This window comes from Bombus flavifrons, chromosome 11 (genome assembly GCF_040668555.2).
Source record: "Bombus flavifrons isolate JBK064 chromosome 11, iyBomFlav1_principal, whole genome shotgun sequence".
In the NCBI taxonomy this organism is placed as follows: Eukaryota; Metazoa; Arthropoda; class Insecta; order Hymenoptera; family Apidae; genus Bombus; species Bombus flavifrons.
The window spans coordinates 9,230,899-9,249,367 of record NC_138452.1 but is presented as its reverse complement, the minus strand read 5'-3'; the positions used below and the strand labels follow the sequence as shown (position 1 = coordinate 9,249,367).

The following is an 18,469-nucleotide window of genomic DNA, read 5'->3' as shown; positions in this document are numbered from 1 at the left end:
ATATTAAAATGATTAAAATAGGAGGATGGGGTATGTGTTATATATTACTAATAATGAAATAAAGACATAATTAAAATGTCAAAGTCTTTGTATTTTTTACCTGCGATCTCGGCGCAGAAATATAATTATTTCCTGCGTGAGCTTTCGAAAGAAGCTTTTACAGGCTTATATTTCAAGGTCACTTAACATGTATGTAAACCACATTTAAAAATTAAAATAAATGATATATATGCTGGCAGAATTTTTATGTGCTATTAAATACAAAAGCTGTATATTACGTGTATGTATAAACATAAGGAAACTGCTACCTCCTTGCTTTCATTGTGTATTTTCCAGTAATTACGAAACAAGCTGAAAGTCTAAGTATACATTTCTTATCATCCTTTGATTTCACGTTTTGCATGTTTCGTTTGATTAAAAGCAACCTACATCATTGGTGATATAATTTGAAAGATAAATGTGATTTTGTTTTCTTTTTGTTTTGTTTTTGGTATTGCAGTATTGCAATGGGCACACTAAGATTGGTATACGTAAGACGCGTATACAAGGGTGCCTAAAATACAATCAGACAGGATTGAAGTATATACTTTGAGCATAACCGTTGTTTTTTTCCTAATTTAACGTCATCCGTTTTGCTTCTCGTGAACACCGTTTTCTTGTGGTTTCAATGGTTTTATCACATCAACTTCGTTTAGTTGTTCTATATCTAGTTGTTGCTTTTTCTTCTTCTTCTCCGATTTCCTAAAATCATGGAAATGTGATAATAGGATTTTTTGATATTTTACCTTGAGAAATGTAAAAGAAGTGTTGTATATCAACATACTTTCCAAATAATTCGCCATCTTGTATAGATTCTGGGAGCTTCTTATTTAACGTCTCTGGAAGGAGTAACGACATAACTCCACCAAAAAGTACGCACGATCCAAAAATAACAAATGGTAGAGGCATCCAGATTTCAGACTACAAAATAGTATTTATCAAAAATAAATACATCATAAACATGATTAGGAAGTTAAAGTAATGAATTACCAAGTGAATGACATGTGGAGCAATTACTCCACCGATTCGAGCGAAAGTCGAGCTTGCTCCAAGACCGACATTTCGAATAACCGTAGGGAATTGTTCGGCAGTAAAGACGTAAATAGCACCATAAGATGATGTAATTGTGAGCTTACCGATCATCGCTAAACATATTACGAGCCACTGAGCATCTAAAAATATTCATAAATTAGAAAATATTAATAAATTTATTGATTAAAAAACAATGCAATAAAATTTAATTTTTGTTTTGGTTCTAACCAGCAGGTACAAGCAAGATTCCAAGTAATGCAAATCCTGCTATTAGCATGCAACCGCACAGGATGATCTTTCTTCCCCAACGATTCAATGTGAAGATTAAAAACGTGTATGCAGGTATTTCCACCAACCCGGATATGACGAAATTAACGTAATCGTTGCCACCAAGGTTGGACACATGCCAGGATAAACCATAATATGTGCCACTATTTACAAGCCTATTAATAAGGAAAGAATGATATATTTGCAAATACTATATGCCAAAAAGTACTGAAAAATCAGAAGGAAAATTAAAGTAAGGATTACCAATTGAAAAATAGCAGAATACTCTTTCTTCTCAAGTTTGGATACCGAAAAAGATCAAATAACGATGGCTTTCTATAATCTGGTGTAGTTTCCTCGTTATTACTATTAAGAAGCGTATCCAGAGCTTCGCTCGGCATCTCTACGCCATTTTCTAAGGAAGCTCGTTGGAGGAGATCTTTCGCCTCTTGTACACGACCCTTTGTCAATAGCCAACGTGCGGATTCAGGAATGAACCTATAAAGTTTGTCACAACAATATTTAAAAAAATGAAGAAAAGAAAAATATATTTTGATTGAAAGCACTGAACAAGGAGATATTGATCTTACCACCAGTAGAGAAGAAACGCAATGCTAGGTACAGTGATAGCGACTTGTAGCATTCTCCAATCGGTTATAAAATACGCAAAACCAGCAGTTAGAATATATCCAGTTGTGAAGAACAATTGGCAGCCGACCCCAGCTACCAAACGCTTCTTTGGTCCTACCATTTCCAAGGCTGAAAGGCAACGTTGTCGTTCTCATTGTCAGTATTATAACATCAAGCTATAATATTAAATAATAGTAGTGAAGAATATATGGGATTTATTAAATATACGAAATTCGTAAGACTTTACCTATTACATAGGCGACTAAAAAGACTCCACTAGTAGTGGAGCCAACTATTAACCTGAAGACAACGTAGGAAATATACTCGGGGGAAATTGCGACTAGTACACCACCGACCAACTGTATGACTAAAGACAGGAAGAAAATTGGTCTACGTCCAAACTTATCGGACAAACCACCGAAAATCATCGAGCCAAGCATGACTCCTACCATAAACAACGAATCCCCCGTAGCTCTCAACCATGACCTATCGCAAACTAAATTCCACTGGAAATAAAACGAGATAATTGTTTGTTAAAACGTTCAAAGGTATAGAAAATATTTGGGTTTATCATTTTAATGTCACGAAGACATGAAATATACCTCAGAAGTAGTAGTACTTTTATATTTGCTTCTATCATAAACGAACGTTTCACATGGCTTGTATCCTTGGGTGTTGAGACTATTTGGAGTTAATGGTTTTTCTCCGTGTATATTACCCGTTGACGTGTCGACGTACCTATTGATCGTTGTCTCATTAACGATATTAGGAAGATCCAGCATGTAGCATTGTAATAATTTTTCCTGCTCGTAACCCTCTGGATAACTCGTATTCAGTATGTGTGGCGGTAAAAAATATGTGGCATTCTCCGGATTTTCATGTGGTAACAGACATCTAGAACGAAAATTTATTTATGAAAATTCATTCTAGATATATAATTTATTATTCAAAGCGAGTTTTTAATCAATTTGAAAAGCTCAGAGATATTATTCTTTCAACAATATAAAAATATCAACAATCTATTTAAATTGCTAGAATAAGATTTTACCTAGCGTTCATTTTCGCGCTCAGGAAGACTCCAGCGATCTTATGGAAAGCACAGGATATCGCCGGTAGACAAAGCAACAGGTAGATTCTGCGTTGATATCGGCCAAACTCCCCCATTCGAAGTATAACATCGTCATACGCCATTTTTCCTTGATGCCTCTAATTCTTCTTCGTTTGCGCCTCCAAATCCCCGTTGTCCTTCTGCTCGGGGATACACTTCTAAAGTAACTTTTTTCTATCGTCGAATCCGTCTCGTCGGAAATAATGATTTCTCGCCTCAAGGAGGTCTTTAATCGTATCGCCGCTTCGATGAATCGAGTTACCGATTTACGAATTTTAATTTTGGAAAACCTCCCTCTATCCTTTCTTCTTTAGGAGAAGAGTGTAAGTCTATATTGGTGGATTATGGCATTTTTAATAAAATAGAAGTTATATCGAAGTCGTTGTCAATAAGACAGTCTTTAAGAGTACTTTTATCTAAGCAGACAGTTTCTTGAACGTGTCAATGATCTAACGAAAGTTTAGATTGACTGTGTTGGCTCGGATTTTGGTGCATGTAGATCTCCCACTTTCACCCTGAAATTTAGAAATTGAATAGATTTGTGAAATTAACTCGTAAACATGTTTAACAATAAAACAATTCAAATCGAAAAACAATTTCAATCGAGTTCAAATATCATTCAGAAAAATTGCTTAATCATTTTTGCAGCGAAGCGTTGTAATTTGCCTAAAATTAGTTGGGCATTCAAGGACATCGAAGAACGATGTCTCGCCAAATTAGTTAGCTATTTTGGCATTCTGACTTCAATTTTTCCACTTTAATTATTCTCTGTTATATACATAAAAATCGATGAATGTATTTATTCCATTTATCTATATCGGTATTTGTATTAGTAAGTAAATAACAAAATTATAAAAAATGGAATAAACTAATATGATTTTGAACTACTAATTTGTCCTACACGATCTCCAATACGATCTTTACTGCGCTACAATTTTAGCAGAATTGTAGCGATAAAATTCGCTGATATTACAATAAAGGCTCGTTAAAAATGCCCATTTCAATGACTGGTAGAAAATGTAGGAAATGCAGACCATGAAACAATAGTTAGGAGCAAAATGCTTTGTATAAGGATAAACATAATTTGTAACTCAAAGGATATGCAAATTGACTGGATAATCACGGAAACTATTCTCAAGGTAAGATATATACATATAAAATCGTTCTGCACGGTGTGCACAGTCAAGAATCATCAGGACATCGGGACCAACAGGCATCTCAATCAGATGGAGTACCTTGTAATGTTACACGATGCGATAAGTATTGCGATATGAGCTACACATTATCGAATCATTAACAATGTAAATGATTTAATATACACTTGCTTGGTTTTACCGGTTTGAATTCAACCTAACTACAGATAATCATCGGGATCGAATCTAACTAAAACATTTATACGAATATGTACTTGTATCTAACAGAAATATTTACGTAACGCGAAGATTATTGTGAATAATTCATCAGATAAAAATAACGAAAAATATGTGTCAAGTCGAACAAGAATGTTTAATAGATGATCTTCAAGATTGATAACGAATGTGGCATTATGTTAATAGTGAACAACATGAGATGACAAAATAAATATGTATGTGGTAATACAGAGCGGCAGTAGCAAGTCGAATTTATGGAATGAAAGAAATTTTGTATGCTTGCTTGATATATACTACTTAAAATAGAACACTGTTTAAATGAGTATACGAATATTTAATTTACTAGCTATATTGGAGTTTTGATGCTTATTTCAAACAGAATTTCTAAACTATCTTAAATATGCCGTAATCGTTGTATTATACGTATAGATATTGTAGAAAATCAGTATAATTTGTTCCTTTTTCTGGAAAGTAAACTTGCATGAGTGAATACTTAAACTTTTAATTATAATCCTACTAATATAGTGAGTAAACGTTTCAAATTATATCTTGTTTCAATATCTCTTGAAAAGAAATAATGAATAATCGACTGACAATTGAGATAACGAGCAGGTCTATTTGAAGAAGATAGATATTTTTCTGCATAGTGACAAGGAAAACAATTACCGCTGATTGCAAGAGTGATCATCGTCAAGGGGGAGTCTCTTAATTTACAAGTATAAACTCGACTTTTATTTCAGTCGGTCTGTATGCTAATTGAAAAACAGTTTCTGAAATGATTGATAAAACCTGTACGCTATATTATAGTTCTATGTGAAAATTACATAAAAATAAATTTACGATCGAAAATCAGTAGATTTCATGTACGTAAATAGGTTGGATGTATTATGAAATATATGATATAATGCATAATATAATGTAATAGAATCATAGATGCGTGTATATGGATCTTATGCAATATCATTTAGACTTCCTGAAGAAAGTAAGTACACGTTGCCTCGCGTGTCAGGTTGAAGAATGACAGTGGACTAACTGTTCTGTATTTCCACTCAATGAAACTTATGAATTAAACGTATATACCTCGTGTGATCTTTACTACAGAAACATTCTTTATCTAAAAGATCCTTATACCAAAATTACGCTTATCGTACAATAAACATTACTTTTTTGCCTCTAATTTAAATTAACAAGTAATTAACTAAATATTTTTTCTAAAGACTATACAAAACTATAAGAAGATAACGAATCTTCAGCAGCACGAACTTCGTTCCCTCTCATCTATTAATACTACCCTATCAGAAATAATACCTAAATAAAATTTAAAAAGATTACACAATCTCGTTGATTATCTTTCTAATATAACAAGATCTCTATAAAAGTCCTTCTCAGATTTTCATTCAACTAAAATAAGTTCAAATCATGCATCTTCTAAAATTATTAAAAAATAATTTTCTTCTTAAATGGATCAACTTCAAAAGCATATTGCCTTATTTACAAGAGCCAAAAGAACATGATCAACGTACTTGTACACGTCACGTGCTATTATACTCTACAATATACGCTCTTATGCCTTATACATATTAAGTATCCTAATCGCATTTCAACCGGATACTCGCTAATTAAAAGTATCGTATGTGTTTCCTCACGTAGTATGGTCACTGATATGGCAAGTTATCACACGTTTATTAAAGAAATCAGAGAGTGGTCGTTGGACGAACGAATACGAAGCAATCTTGCACGCACGAAGGCCGGACGACGACTGCCGGCGCTTTGGCCGATGCCGATGATACACAGGAACTCAAGTATATGACCCTTCCTCAGAGGTATAGCAGTGGCGCCGCAACCACCACCATCGACTGAACAAGTCTACCCTCCTCCTACCCTCGCTTTTCTATCACGTTCACCGTCGCCATCCACCAGGACTCCCACCAGCTTTCTTCCACCCTCGGGAGTGCCATGGTCAACCATACCAAATGGTTGTCTGAATGTCGATGACTTGTTGCTCCCAAGGAAGATCGTGAAATAGAAGAAGAATCTTTAATTGTTGGTACTTTATAGTCTTCTTCCTTAAATATTTTTTTTCATAGGTAGCTGGAGATTTTACCTTTGACTTTCAATTTTCTCTGTATTTTCATATTTATCATTTTCTATACTCGATCTATATTTTACCTTTTTATAGTATTAGTACCTTTCGTGGTCAATTTTTCTCTATATTTTCACATTTGTTACTATCAATGCTTGAAACTTTCGATTCCTAATTCTTTATTTCGTCTCTTCCTGTTTCCATTCAATTATTTTTCATTGATGCTAAAAAGATTGAACTATATTACTGGTTAAAAATTCCTCATTCAACTCTCAGTACTGTTTTAAAGTTCGTTATCCTTAATTAAATTCGTTTCATCTCTGACCATTGAACCTCCAAATCTGTGTCTTTGACCTCACCAGAGGCTAAAAATTCTACTTCTAATTCTTTGTCTCGCTCGACTTCTCGAACTCATCCTGACCAAAGACCTGTTGCAAACCTGTTGCTCCTCGTTGAATCAGACGATTCACCGTGCCAAATTCATTTGGACAAGGTGGATGAACAGGAGAAATCAGCCAGCAATGTGCAGACAACATCGTTGGGATCATGTTGCTGGCGGAGGTTCGTTTGCTTTTTGCATTCCATCTTGGATTGATGCAGAGGTTTCTTTGGATCTTTTATTATCTAAATGCTTCTATCATATTAGAATAAAATATATAAACTATGTATCCTTCAAGAGGAAACAATTATAATTCTTAATAAATGAATAAAGTATTCAATTAGGTTTAGAATCATCTATATCGAAAGCTTGAAATAATTTTTGAAAAAAGAAAAATTGTGTCTAAATATCTGAAGGAGAATGATCATATCTATTTGCCATAAGCATCATTTGAAAATAAAATTCACGTTTATTTCCGATCTATTATAAAGAGAAACATAGCAAGTAAATTCTACTACTACTCATACATGTGAATTCTTGAAGATGTAAGCAGGAGACTATCTTCAAATAGATATTTCATACGTTAATAACCTAAGTAAATATTTAGATTATCTTCCCGTTGAAAACTTCAATGTCCACTGTATTATGTAAGAAGAATTAGATATTACAACGACAGATCTCTGTGTAAATATCTGCAAGAAAAAGATATTTCAAGAGAAACTAGTATTTACACCTTTTTAAAGATTCAAGAAGACATTTATTCATCACTACCATATAAAATGCACTTGAATTGTGACCAAAATAATTGACGCATTTTTTCATGCCAATTCAACACACATAAAATACTAATAATCACAAAACTTGTAGCAACAATTAATTATCCTTATCCGATAAAATCTTCTTCAACAATTAAGGAAACATATCACAATTAACCATTAATTTTATATGAAATAATCATTAAACACATAAAGAGTACCAATGGTCATAAGCACACAGTGGAAAGCAACTAGAAAAGGTGCATATATCGTGCGGTCATAACTATGCGCATTGAGTCATGCTAGTTCTCAGGATGCAAACAGATCGCGTAGCGGCGAGTTGATAACACAACGAGCTGGGCGAATTGATGGTGCCGCGTGCGTGTAACGCGCTGGAAACGATGACAAGGTAAAAAGTGGTCGTTTGCATTCGCGGCATACCGCGGCAATTCAGTCGCGTGCTGAAGCAGGGCCTGATGTTCGTTCACGAAGAGGCTTAGGACCGTTGGAGAACGCAGCTCCTGCTGGAATTTAGGATCCTTCCAGAATAAAATCCTTTTAGAGATTTTCGAATATTTATGACTGCTCAAGAAGGTGCTGGTTGACCATTTGCTTTCGGGAATTAATCCGATAGAGCATGTTCCTTTTATTATCTCTCGATCCTCTCTGAAGAGAAAAGAGGTTTATTTTTGCCATAAGGCAGTACTCTACCCTAGACTTTTACCTATTATTACGGAATATAAAAAAAGAATCAGTAACTACGTAGATAAATATGTAGATACATATTTTTTAACTTGTAACCAAAATTTCAAATAATTGTCTTCAATAACACGGGAAATAGAATATCATCTGTTATGTAATTATTTTTAAACCTTCAAGACTAAAATACTCTCTTAGTCCTTCATTTTTTGTGTTTCTCTTCCTGATATGGAGAAATTTCTTCAGGGATGAAGTTGATGGTGCAAGATAGGTCTGAGGATCTCCAGTACACCGTGACCCGGTAGAAAAGTAAATAAATCGATGGAAACTGCAAGAAAATGTAAATTATTCAGGGTGCGTGACGATGGGAGGCACGAAAAACATGGAGGACGAGGAGATCTTGTAAATTACGATTCTCCGGTGATCCTCGTGCGGACGATCTCCCTCGAAGGACGAGTACAAAAGAGGACCGAGACGCAGAGATGTAATTTACAACAGGTTTTCGTCCGTGGAAAAACATTGACGGGCATGACTGAAACGCACAGTCGTTCAGACGCCAGATTATATCCCGTAACATTAAGAACCATAACACTTTGTCTCGTCAGCGTAGATCTCACTTTCTCTTTCTCTGTTACACTTTGTCTACTCCATTTCGCGTCTGGTGCATTTAAAAGAAACGGATAATTGCACGTATTCTGCGCACTATAACCGGATGCTCGATAGTTACCCCAATTCTTTGTAAATTGCAATACCGCGGGACGAAATTGAAGTTATTATGCTGGAAGATATGGATGATGCCACAGTGGAACGCTTCTCCCGCTTGTTTCGCTTATACTACTTTATTTCTTTCAGAACTCTTGGGATGGATAGTATTCTCTTGATAATGTTCAACTATTGATCCATTCTACTGATAGCGAACCTAGTAAAGAGGTGGTTTTATCAATAACATTCAATAAATCTAAGTATTTAAGCTATACTACTTAATGCATATTATATATATTGCCATTCTGTAGGATTTATTTAAAACGTTTGTAATTTAACTTACTTCAAATAATGTAATATATTTTTTAGATTATTAATATAGAAATCGATTTGAAAAATAGATCGAATAGTTCAGAGACACACGATACTTATTAAAATAAGTTAAGATATTTTATTCTTTTACTTTAAATTATATATTTGATATTTTTTGTATATCATCTGGTAATGAATTAAAACATGATTATCAAATAATTTTACGTCTCTATCATTAAAAATTTTTCACCTCGATATATTTAGAACACAAGTAGATAGAATAAAAAGAGACTTTTGTTTCTTTCTCCTATCTGTTGGAATTGCCATCGTTCATTCGCCTATTCTCTCATCACGTTGGTTTATGATTCTCCCATTTTACGTTTATGATGAAACTTAAGGACTCGGGCGGCATATATCTGTGAAAAGAGTAATCAACCTTACGCTATCTATAAATAGAGTGTGTGCGTTTATGCGAGTTCGGAGCGAGTGCTGAGAGGCTAGAGCGTGAAAGGGAGAAGTCGGGGTACAGGTGTATTTCCCGTCGAGTACGAATTGATTTGAGAAACATTATGCTCCAACCGACAACCGGTTTTCACATTGATTGCCCAGCAAATCGTAACTTTATCGTTCGTGCCCACGGACTTGCCGATATTTCTTTTCTTTATCTGCTTTCCTTCATCGTGAGAGCATTTTTCTATCATTATTTGTTGATAAAAGACTGCGTTTAAATTTTCTAATTGAAAAGCATTCTAATATTAATATAGTATGACGCTAACACAAATAAATTTACATAAATTTTCGTCCTTTTGACACTTTGTTTCTTAAATGAAAATCATTGCTCTATGCTATTTTTGACATTTTTTATACTTTGAAAATTAAAACCTTCTTAGGATGCTTCTGTGAAGATTTCAAAATAGGAATGAAGAATTCCTCTTTGACTAAGAGCGAAATATCTTCGTAGAAAACTAGTTATTTTTTGTGACGTAAAAATAATTGCTTCTAAATATTTAGAGGAATATTCATGGAATAAACAAGTGTAAAGTCCTTCTATACTTAACGTCGTCGTAGTAAAGCGCCGCTTGCTTATAAGCACGCAAAGTAGCAAAGCTTAGAGGAATTCTTGAAATGCTCTCTCAGAATAACTTGCATGTTGGTCATTTTATTCGAGTAGATGATTCTTTGTTTATTTTGAGAAGATCTTAATTAAGATTGCGGCTTTCTGGAATTAGAAAAAGCTGTTGAAATTCCTAAAATGGATGACACACAACATTCAGTGAACTTATCATAATGAATAATTATTTATCCCAATTAAAAGTATAACTTAGTATTTATTTCCAAAACAGATCAATTGTTTTCTGCAATAGAAACATTCTTTTACATCATATAAATTGTTTCACCAAACTGATCTCGAGTCGATAGCTTAATCGGCTGTATCACCAATGTTGGATGATTGGTCCGATGACAACCATTAATGGAAGATTCAGAACATCAAACATAAAAGTGTTTTACAACGACACTAGAACGCTATAACGGCTTCAATATCCGTGTGAAGTTGAATTCGACATAGAAGTATGTTAATGTCTAAAAGTGTCTATTGCGGGATTAATGTCCCACTATTATTGTTGGGTCATGCATATTTATGCATTAATGCGAAATTCGAGTATACAAAAATGCATAGAATCCGTATTTAAAATATCCAAAGTAGAGTATTCCTTACAGTTTAATAGACGAGAGAAACCTCTATTTAAGTTTATAAAAATATGAATTTGCATAAATATTTGTAATTTAGTTACAAGTACTATAAGTATCATAGGTCAGAGATGGACTATGCAACAATTTGAACTAAAGTAGGTTACTTAATTTTAGGATATTAAATTTTAATTTATGCAAAGTCAAGTGGTAATTGATATTGATATTTGTAAACAAACGTGCATTATAAAAAATACGATTTAGTTAGAACAATTCGACCAGTTGGTTTTGTTCGTGATAAGATAATCTTATCCTAAGCCTTGGTATGGTATATGATATCCAGTTACATATATTATAAATTTTGACAATGAATTTTGATCATTAACGTTTATTGTTTTTGACATTTCTTTTCTATCATGAAACTATTTCATACGTGTTCATTTTAGTAGTTACGTTGAAGATCATTCTGAGATATTACCGACTGCACGAAAGATTCTAAGAGGCGCTTCATTGCTTAATCACTCACTACACTCTGCAACTCGAATATTTAATCCTTACGGAGGAAAATGAAACATTTACAATTACGATTCTTCTAGAGATTTGATAAATAGGGTCATATAAATTCTTTTAGTAACAATCTTAATACAACAGATAAACGTTTTCTTTTATCATAATTTTTTTTTTTAATTTTTTAATCACGTCATTTTTATCATAAATTCTAATTCTTAATTAATTTAATTAATAATCTTAATTAATTTTTAATGAATCAACAAAAGTATTCGTATCAATAAGTATCAGGTTAAGGAAATTTATCGTCAGTTATGTTATAAAAAGTTAAAAGTCTATGTCCTTTATATCTATTCCTTTTATGGATTCTAGGAAAATGCAAGACAATTCCGAGATTTCATAGAACAGCATTCTTTTTCCTGAAGGACCAACTAACTGGAATTATATAATTTTTTTCCAAGTTATCTCGATTGTTCACTCTGGTATACCTATTCCTCGCGCTTACCGACCGCCCCTTTTGGTCGCAGACACGAAGTTTTTCCTTTTTTTCCTTCCATAAAAATTCCAACGCTCATCCCTTCTACTCCTCTGTCACGCGCGTACAAAGTCATGACTTACATGGGCGCCGATAGAATTTCGTCTAAAATGGGGAAAATTAATAATTTTTCAAATCCACCATTAATTATCCTACAGAATTAACTTCATCATTTTTTATGAATCTTTAATCTTTTTTTTTGTACTTCAGTAAATGAATTTGACATAACTTTCAAGCTGTATACATTATAATAAAAATTATATAAGTTTATGAAATACAATGAAGATCTAGATAAAAATACAAGTATTATTGAAAATCCATCCACCTGATCAACATGCTGTTTCGCACGGGATCGCAGCAACCACGCCTTCCCTTGACGCGTGATTCCACGACCCACGTGGATAGACATTCTCTTGGAACGCTCACATTTTACAGTTATCGCGCACCTTAGGGAAACGAATAATTTCTAACAGCGTCACTGCTTGCCTCAAGCAATGTGTTCTATGAAGAATGCGAATATAACTGGTTAAATATTCCGTATTTATCAAAGACAATGTTCTTGAACATTTTGGAACTGCATATTTCTCATTTAAGTTTAAAGATCCCATTTAACATAACATTTTTAGTTGCGCCAAACTTCAATGTTTCTACAAAAAAAGGTTCTAATTAAAACACAGAGATAAAAAACAATCTTCCATTGTCTTCTACCATTTATGAAAGAACGTATTTTTGTAAATATAATTTGTAAAATGGAACTTGGATAGAAAATTGTTTTATCTGTTAAATATTGTAAAGAGTATTATACTTCGGATGTTTCATATATTTTTGCATATTATGTGTTTTCTGTGCATTTTTGTACCTTCAAATTTCCCATACATGTATACAGATTCACAGTCTACTAATGACTATCTACAAACAATTCCATCGTTAATTAATCAAGTTTAGTAAAGAGGACAGTAAAGTAAACAAAATAAAGAAAAAAGGTGCCACCTTGAAATCGTTATCGCGAGTCCAAGTGTTGATAGAAAGGGGCACAGCATCCTTGTTGAAGCAGAATGTAGAATTAGAAACTGGTGGTAAAAAATAATGTTGAAACGTCAGTGTGTCGGCGCCCATGGATGGCTACCCCCTTTTAGCTACTCCCATCGCCGTTGGAGGCCGAGAGAGCAGAGCTCGAGAGCGAACTCGAAGGCTATTTATAGTAGGGAGCGGCTTCTAGTTCCCACCGCGTGAAAAATCGCGACTGGTTTCCTGCGAGCCAGAGAGAAGGAAAGAGGAGAAGGGAAGCATTTAAACTTTGGAGGGAGGTAAATGAAAGGAGGGAAGAATGGGCGGTACGGAGAAAGAAGAAGGGGAGAGAAGGAGACAGAAGGAGACACAGGAAAGCGAGAGAAGGCGGCTGGTTCTGTCTGTATACTCGTCTTGACTCGCTTTCTCTTGTCCATTTGCCTCGTTTTAAACGTTCGCCCCGAAAGGCTTGAAAGCCCTGAAAGGCCGCTGTCCTTGCAAGGGCGCTCCCGTGAACTACACTCGCGGAGGAAGCAAGAAAGTCGCTGGAGGCGTTTGCATCCCCCTCTGAGAAATTTTAACGTAGAAATACAGATACCAAACTCAGGCTACTGGCGGGAAACTGGCCAGCCGAGTCATCCGTTTCATTAAATGCTCCCCGGGATCACTTGACTTCCTTTCAACTGAAGACTAGAGAGAAAGGATATAATAAGTCACATTTCCTATTTTCTTAATTTTTTACAGAGCAGCAGTTTTAAATTTCTATATTCTTTTGTGAATTAATTATACATTACCAACATTATCCCTTCTTCAAGTTTGAGGTGAAAGATATATTTTTATATATTTTTACAAATATTGTTCGTTATAATATTAAAATATTGAAAAGATCAATATATTATCAACAATTATATATAACAATTATCTTAACAATACTTTTAACTGAACCTAATAGATTACTTAATTTCTAAATTTGATGTTACTCGATTCAAAAACTGAAACAAATGAAATGTAAAGTATTGAGTACTATATTATACTCTATTCTAAATAAAGAAACTATTAAAGATTCAAGGTAAGCAACATTTGAGTTCTTATACGATGTTTTATATGGATGATTGACTTAACGTGAACGCTTCAAAACATTGGTGATATGTAGAATCAACCTGCTTCTCGGTCAACAATATTCGAAGGCCTAAGATTTTATGAAATCGTCTTCCTCATTAACATGTCTCTGTGACAGAATATATATCCGTCGTCTATTCACATACGAGATGAAGATCGTGCTTCCACAACTTTCCATATTCCATTTTATCCAATGTGCATTCCAACAATGTTTATCTTGGTTACGGGACAACAATATTCAGATGTTTAAGGAAATCCTCATCATTGTTATTGCAAATATTTATATAATTTTTGCTGCAAATATTCAGTAACTCATGTTCTGCAGCATAGAAAAGTGTAAGATTATAAATTGTATGATTAAATCTTAAGTTCTAGAGTGAATATTTGCATGGAGTTTACGTTTTCATCTGCAATATTTTCCCGCGTGTATTTTGTACTACGAGCATGCGCGTTGGTAAATTTGTTGAGCAGAAACTCGCGCATAGTTGGCATGCTAATGACCCAGATTGTTTCACAGAAATGATCAATGATATAATTACTCTTTTCATACGAAACCTTTTGGCAATGTTATTTTCTAATACGCAGAACGTGTGAACATATACTCCTCTTATGATTGAGGATTGCTTTCGCGATCGTTCATATGAACTTTTTATTAGTTGCTTAGCTGACCCGGCGTCGCGTCGACTGTCTGCCGGCCGGCCAAGTATGCACAGTTAATCGATAATGAACGTAAAAGCAACGGTTCCACGACAAGTGAACCAATTTGTACTTCCTACTACACGCGAAACATACGTCAACCTTTTATACCTGTCTGTCTCTGTCATAGAATCGTAGATTTCCCAGCGTGTGGCAGTAGTTCGGGGGCTCACGTCACACATTAAAACGTCAAAGCACTGAAAGCACACACTAACGAGAAAAGGACAGGTCGAAGACCCTATGATACTGAATATGTACTTTTCAAAGCCATCGAAAGATGGCGTTGTACACAATTTATGAATTATTGAATATCCATTTGATTTATAGTAACATTTTACATAATTAGAATGTTTTTTAAACTTTACGTTACTTTACGCCCTGCGTTTTACTCGTACGAAAGAAAATATATGTATATTTTAAATATTTATAAAAATATAATTTATAATTCCAATGCATCATCGCTTTGAAAATGTTTGCAATGCATAAAAGTATTCATTCGTATATACGTTGTCAACTTTGTTTAATATGAGTTAACAAGAGCGAATCACATATTTGATCTATTGTACTTTGATATTGTGCATTATACTTGCACTTGACCTCTTGTCGAGTTTCATGCTCATGTACAGTTGAATATTGATTCATATGGGCGATATCGTTCGATAGTATTGCATGATTGCATTTGGAATGAAATGTTTGTTCGACATTTTCGAGTAACCAATTCAATCCCAAAAAGGGAAGGTTGTTTCATTCTAAAGGCAGCAAATATCTATTAACTGTACTACATTGCAATGCGTATAAAATGTTGAGCATAATAGTAACAAAGTATTGAACTATGTGTGCTATTCTTTAAATTACATTCATGCACAATCCTGCATACAAAACAGAAATGCGATTAGACGCGTGATTCTAATGCATGTCACACAATTCAACTTGCTGATAATGTACGCTCTACAATAATGTGTCTTTCTTTTTGAAATATCTATTGTAACTAGCTAGATTAAAATTACTTTCATTATTTAGTTTTTATTAATTTATATTACATACTTGAATTATGTTTACATTTCTACTGTCCTTCAAACTACTGTTTTATTAATTGAGAAATTATTAGAATAGCGTTCAGCATCGGATAGCAATTGGCTCTGTGGAGACATTAGTGTAGAAAAGAGCAAAAAGAGCTTGGCACCAATAAAGTACGATCAATACAAATACAAAATCGATTAAACGTTATTTAATACTTCTAACAGCATTCGGAATTATCGAAACACCTGCTTTTTCCTTGTTTTGTGTAGGTTAGCGCACTTAACTATCCTCATGTCAATTGATAGATGCAATCCGTACTGTAATGCCTTAACGTCGAACTCTACCGGTTCTCTACTCGAAACGATTGGCATTGACTGGTGACAAATGCGTAATCACCTCGCATTAACAGTGTACATTCTGAATGGGACCACAGTCCGGTTGGGCGACAGCATAAGTATAGAATCATAACGAGTGCTATAAAAAAATCATCTTCTTATGCTTTTTTTTTATAAATTTATGTACAGTATAAGTAAATAAATAATTAATGTATAATAATATATAAATAGATCTTGGTACATATGTATGCATGTATAAATCCAATGGGAAATTTAAAATGTAACAATTATTAGTTTAACAATTTTTTATGATATCAAAATTAACTAATAGTAGTACCGATAGGCAAACAATTGATATAATAAAAATATATGTATATCGATAGTGTAAAATTTTTTTAATTTGAATCCATGAAGAATGTTTAGTTTCTCCTAGAAATTGCATATCTTAATATTTTATTGAAATCGGAGTAGTTATTTAAAGATGATTGTTTGGATACCTTTCACTATTTCATTCCTAATTTTATTTTTATATATCTTTGCATTTTTACTTCTCCTCCTTCACATACACACAGTTATATATTACTTCTATTTTTATATCTTTATCGCGGTAATAATATAATTAGACAGCGTCACTTAACATCATATAGAGCTTGTGTTCAAATGGCAGGACGAGAATAGCAGCGAACATATTAATCACTGGGATTACAATCATTCGATCATTCTTGATACCATTTATAACATTTAAAAATCTGTTTGAAAATATCATAGTACATAATTAAGTATATACACATAAAAAAATAATATTAATACAATAAAACTTACTTAAATTTTGGATCCAATGAAATTTTAATCGTCCCACGGTCATTGATTACATTACACGATACAACAATCAATCATATTGAATGTATAACTATGTATATCATTTCGAACAGTACAAACATAAGACACATTTACTATTGGTATATTTCACAAATACAATTGCTATATAATTACATCGCTAAAAATCATGACACTTAGTAAAAAGCACATTTAAATTTTTTGATTAACAATATCTATATCAGCACACTATAACGATCAAAGAGGATATTCGCGTGTATGATTGTTGTTATGATCGAATTTACGATTAATTATTTACAAACTATAAACATTCAGTTTTCCATAAAGATTCAGAAGGTATCGAGGATAGGAAACCTCGTTTATTCCGCGGAACAGTGTTCTCCATGTCAAGAGAGAGTTTTGTTTGTTGAAACCGATTCACTACAGTCCGTACTCGTTTTAACGTTCGCATGAGCTTAACTGACAATGAAATGAAGCTTTGTAATTTCCAGGTCGTGTTCACCTATCTAGAGTGGGCATGAAACAGATACAATCAAGGACGTGTTAAGCATAGGCTACTTGTAACTTCGTGTAATTCACATTACTCCTCATTGAACGAAAGTAGCGTATTTCGAACATGTAGAGGAGAAGGTGGCAACATGGAACCCTGTCGGTAAATTGAAATCTCACTTTAATACAATATTTCAGGAGTACATGTATTGGACAACAGTCTAATTATATTCGATTTAAGCACAAAACAACACAGCGGTAAAAGCGAAAAAGTGTCAAATGTTTATTATTTATTTACCTTTATCTTAATATTAAATGTTCAAATTCTTTCATATATTAGTCATTTCCAGTTGTTCAAAAGAAAAAAAAGTAAGATTTCCTTATTCCTACTTTCTTCTCAATTTTGTATTTTGCATAGTTACTACATATTTCCTTATCCTTCTTTGCAAATATCAATGGACCAATTGATTCTATACCTGTTTAAAATAAGTAGTTGATGGTAATTAATAGGTTATTCATATTTCCGGTCTCGAGTGTAACGATGTAAGATTATATTTTTAAACGAGTAAACAATATATTGATCGTTTGATGCAGTGTAATAACATCTGAACCATCGTGTAGAATTTTCTACTTAACCATTTTTGACCTGAACTTATTCGTAAAATATTAGATTACTACCTTATTATTCTATTAGCTGAATCTATTGTTTAATTTCAATTGTGAAGTCTTCTTTCTGGCATATGTGTTTAACAAGGTCGACCAGATTAATGGAGTAAATTTCGAGGAAATACGATACTTCATTATATCGACACCAATATTTACATATTAAATTATAGGATTAATCAAACATTGTATCAC

General features: G+C 33.5%; 1 protein-coding gene across 12 annotated transcripts; it reads right to left on the bottom strand.

Annotated features, from left to right (window-relative positions):
- Nucleotides 1–70: 70 nt before the first annotated feature.
- Orct (Organic cation transporter) lies at nt 71–17,603 on the bottom strand. Of its 12 annotated transcripts, none has more exons than XM_069123396.1 (19): nt 15,042–15,180; nt 13,098–13,805; nt 12,967–13,016; nt 12,433–12,754; nt 12,078–12,212; nt 9,627–10,595; nt 9,090–9,281; nt 8,774–9,020; nt 8,536–8,690; nt 8,105–8,329; nt 3,017–3,591; nt 2,571–2,862; nt 2,216–2,474; nt 1,929–2,097; nt 1,603–1,836; nt 1,300–1,514; nt 1,030–1,211; nt 824–960; nt 71–741 (listed from the first exon to the last, which is right to left on the bottom strand). In XM_069123396.1, the coding sequence occupies exons 11-19, from the start codon at nt 3,157–3,159 to the stop codon at nt 624–626; spliced, it is 1,749 nt and encodes a 582-aa protein (XP_068979497.1). In that variant the 5' UTR covers nt 3,160–3,591; nt 8,105–8,329; nt 8,536–8,690; nt 8,774–9,020; nt 9,090–9,281; nt 9,627–10,595; nt 12,078–12,212; nt 12,433–12,754; nt 12,967–13,016; nt 13,098–13,805; nt 15,042–15,180; the 3' UTR covers nt 71–623. The 12 variants fall into 12 exon arrangements, with proteins under 12 accessions (XP_068979497.1, XP_068979499.1, XP_068979498.1 ...); XM_069123398.1 differs by having other exon boundaries at nt 12,967–13,012; XM_069123397.1 differs by having other exon boundaries at nt 12,433–13,016.
- Nucleotides 17,604–18,469: the final 866 nt, after the last annotated feature.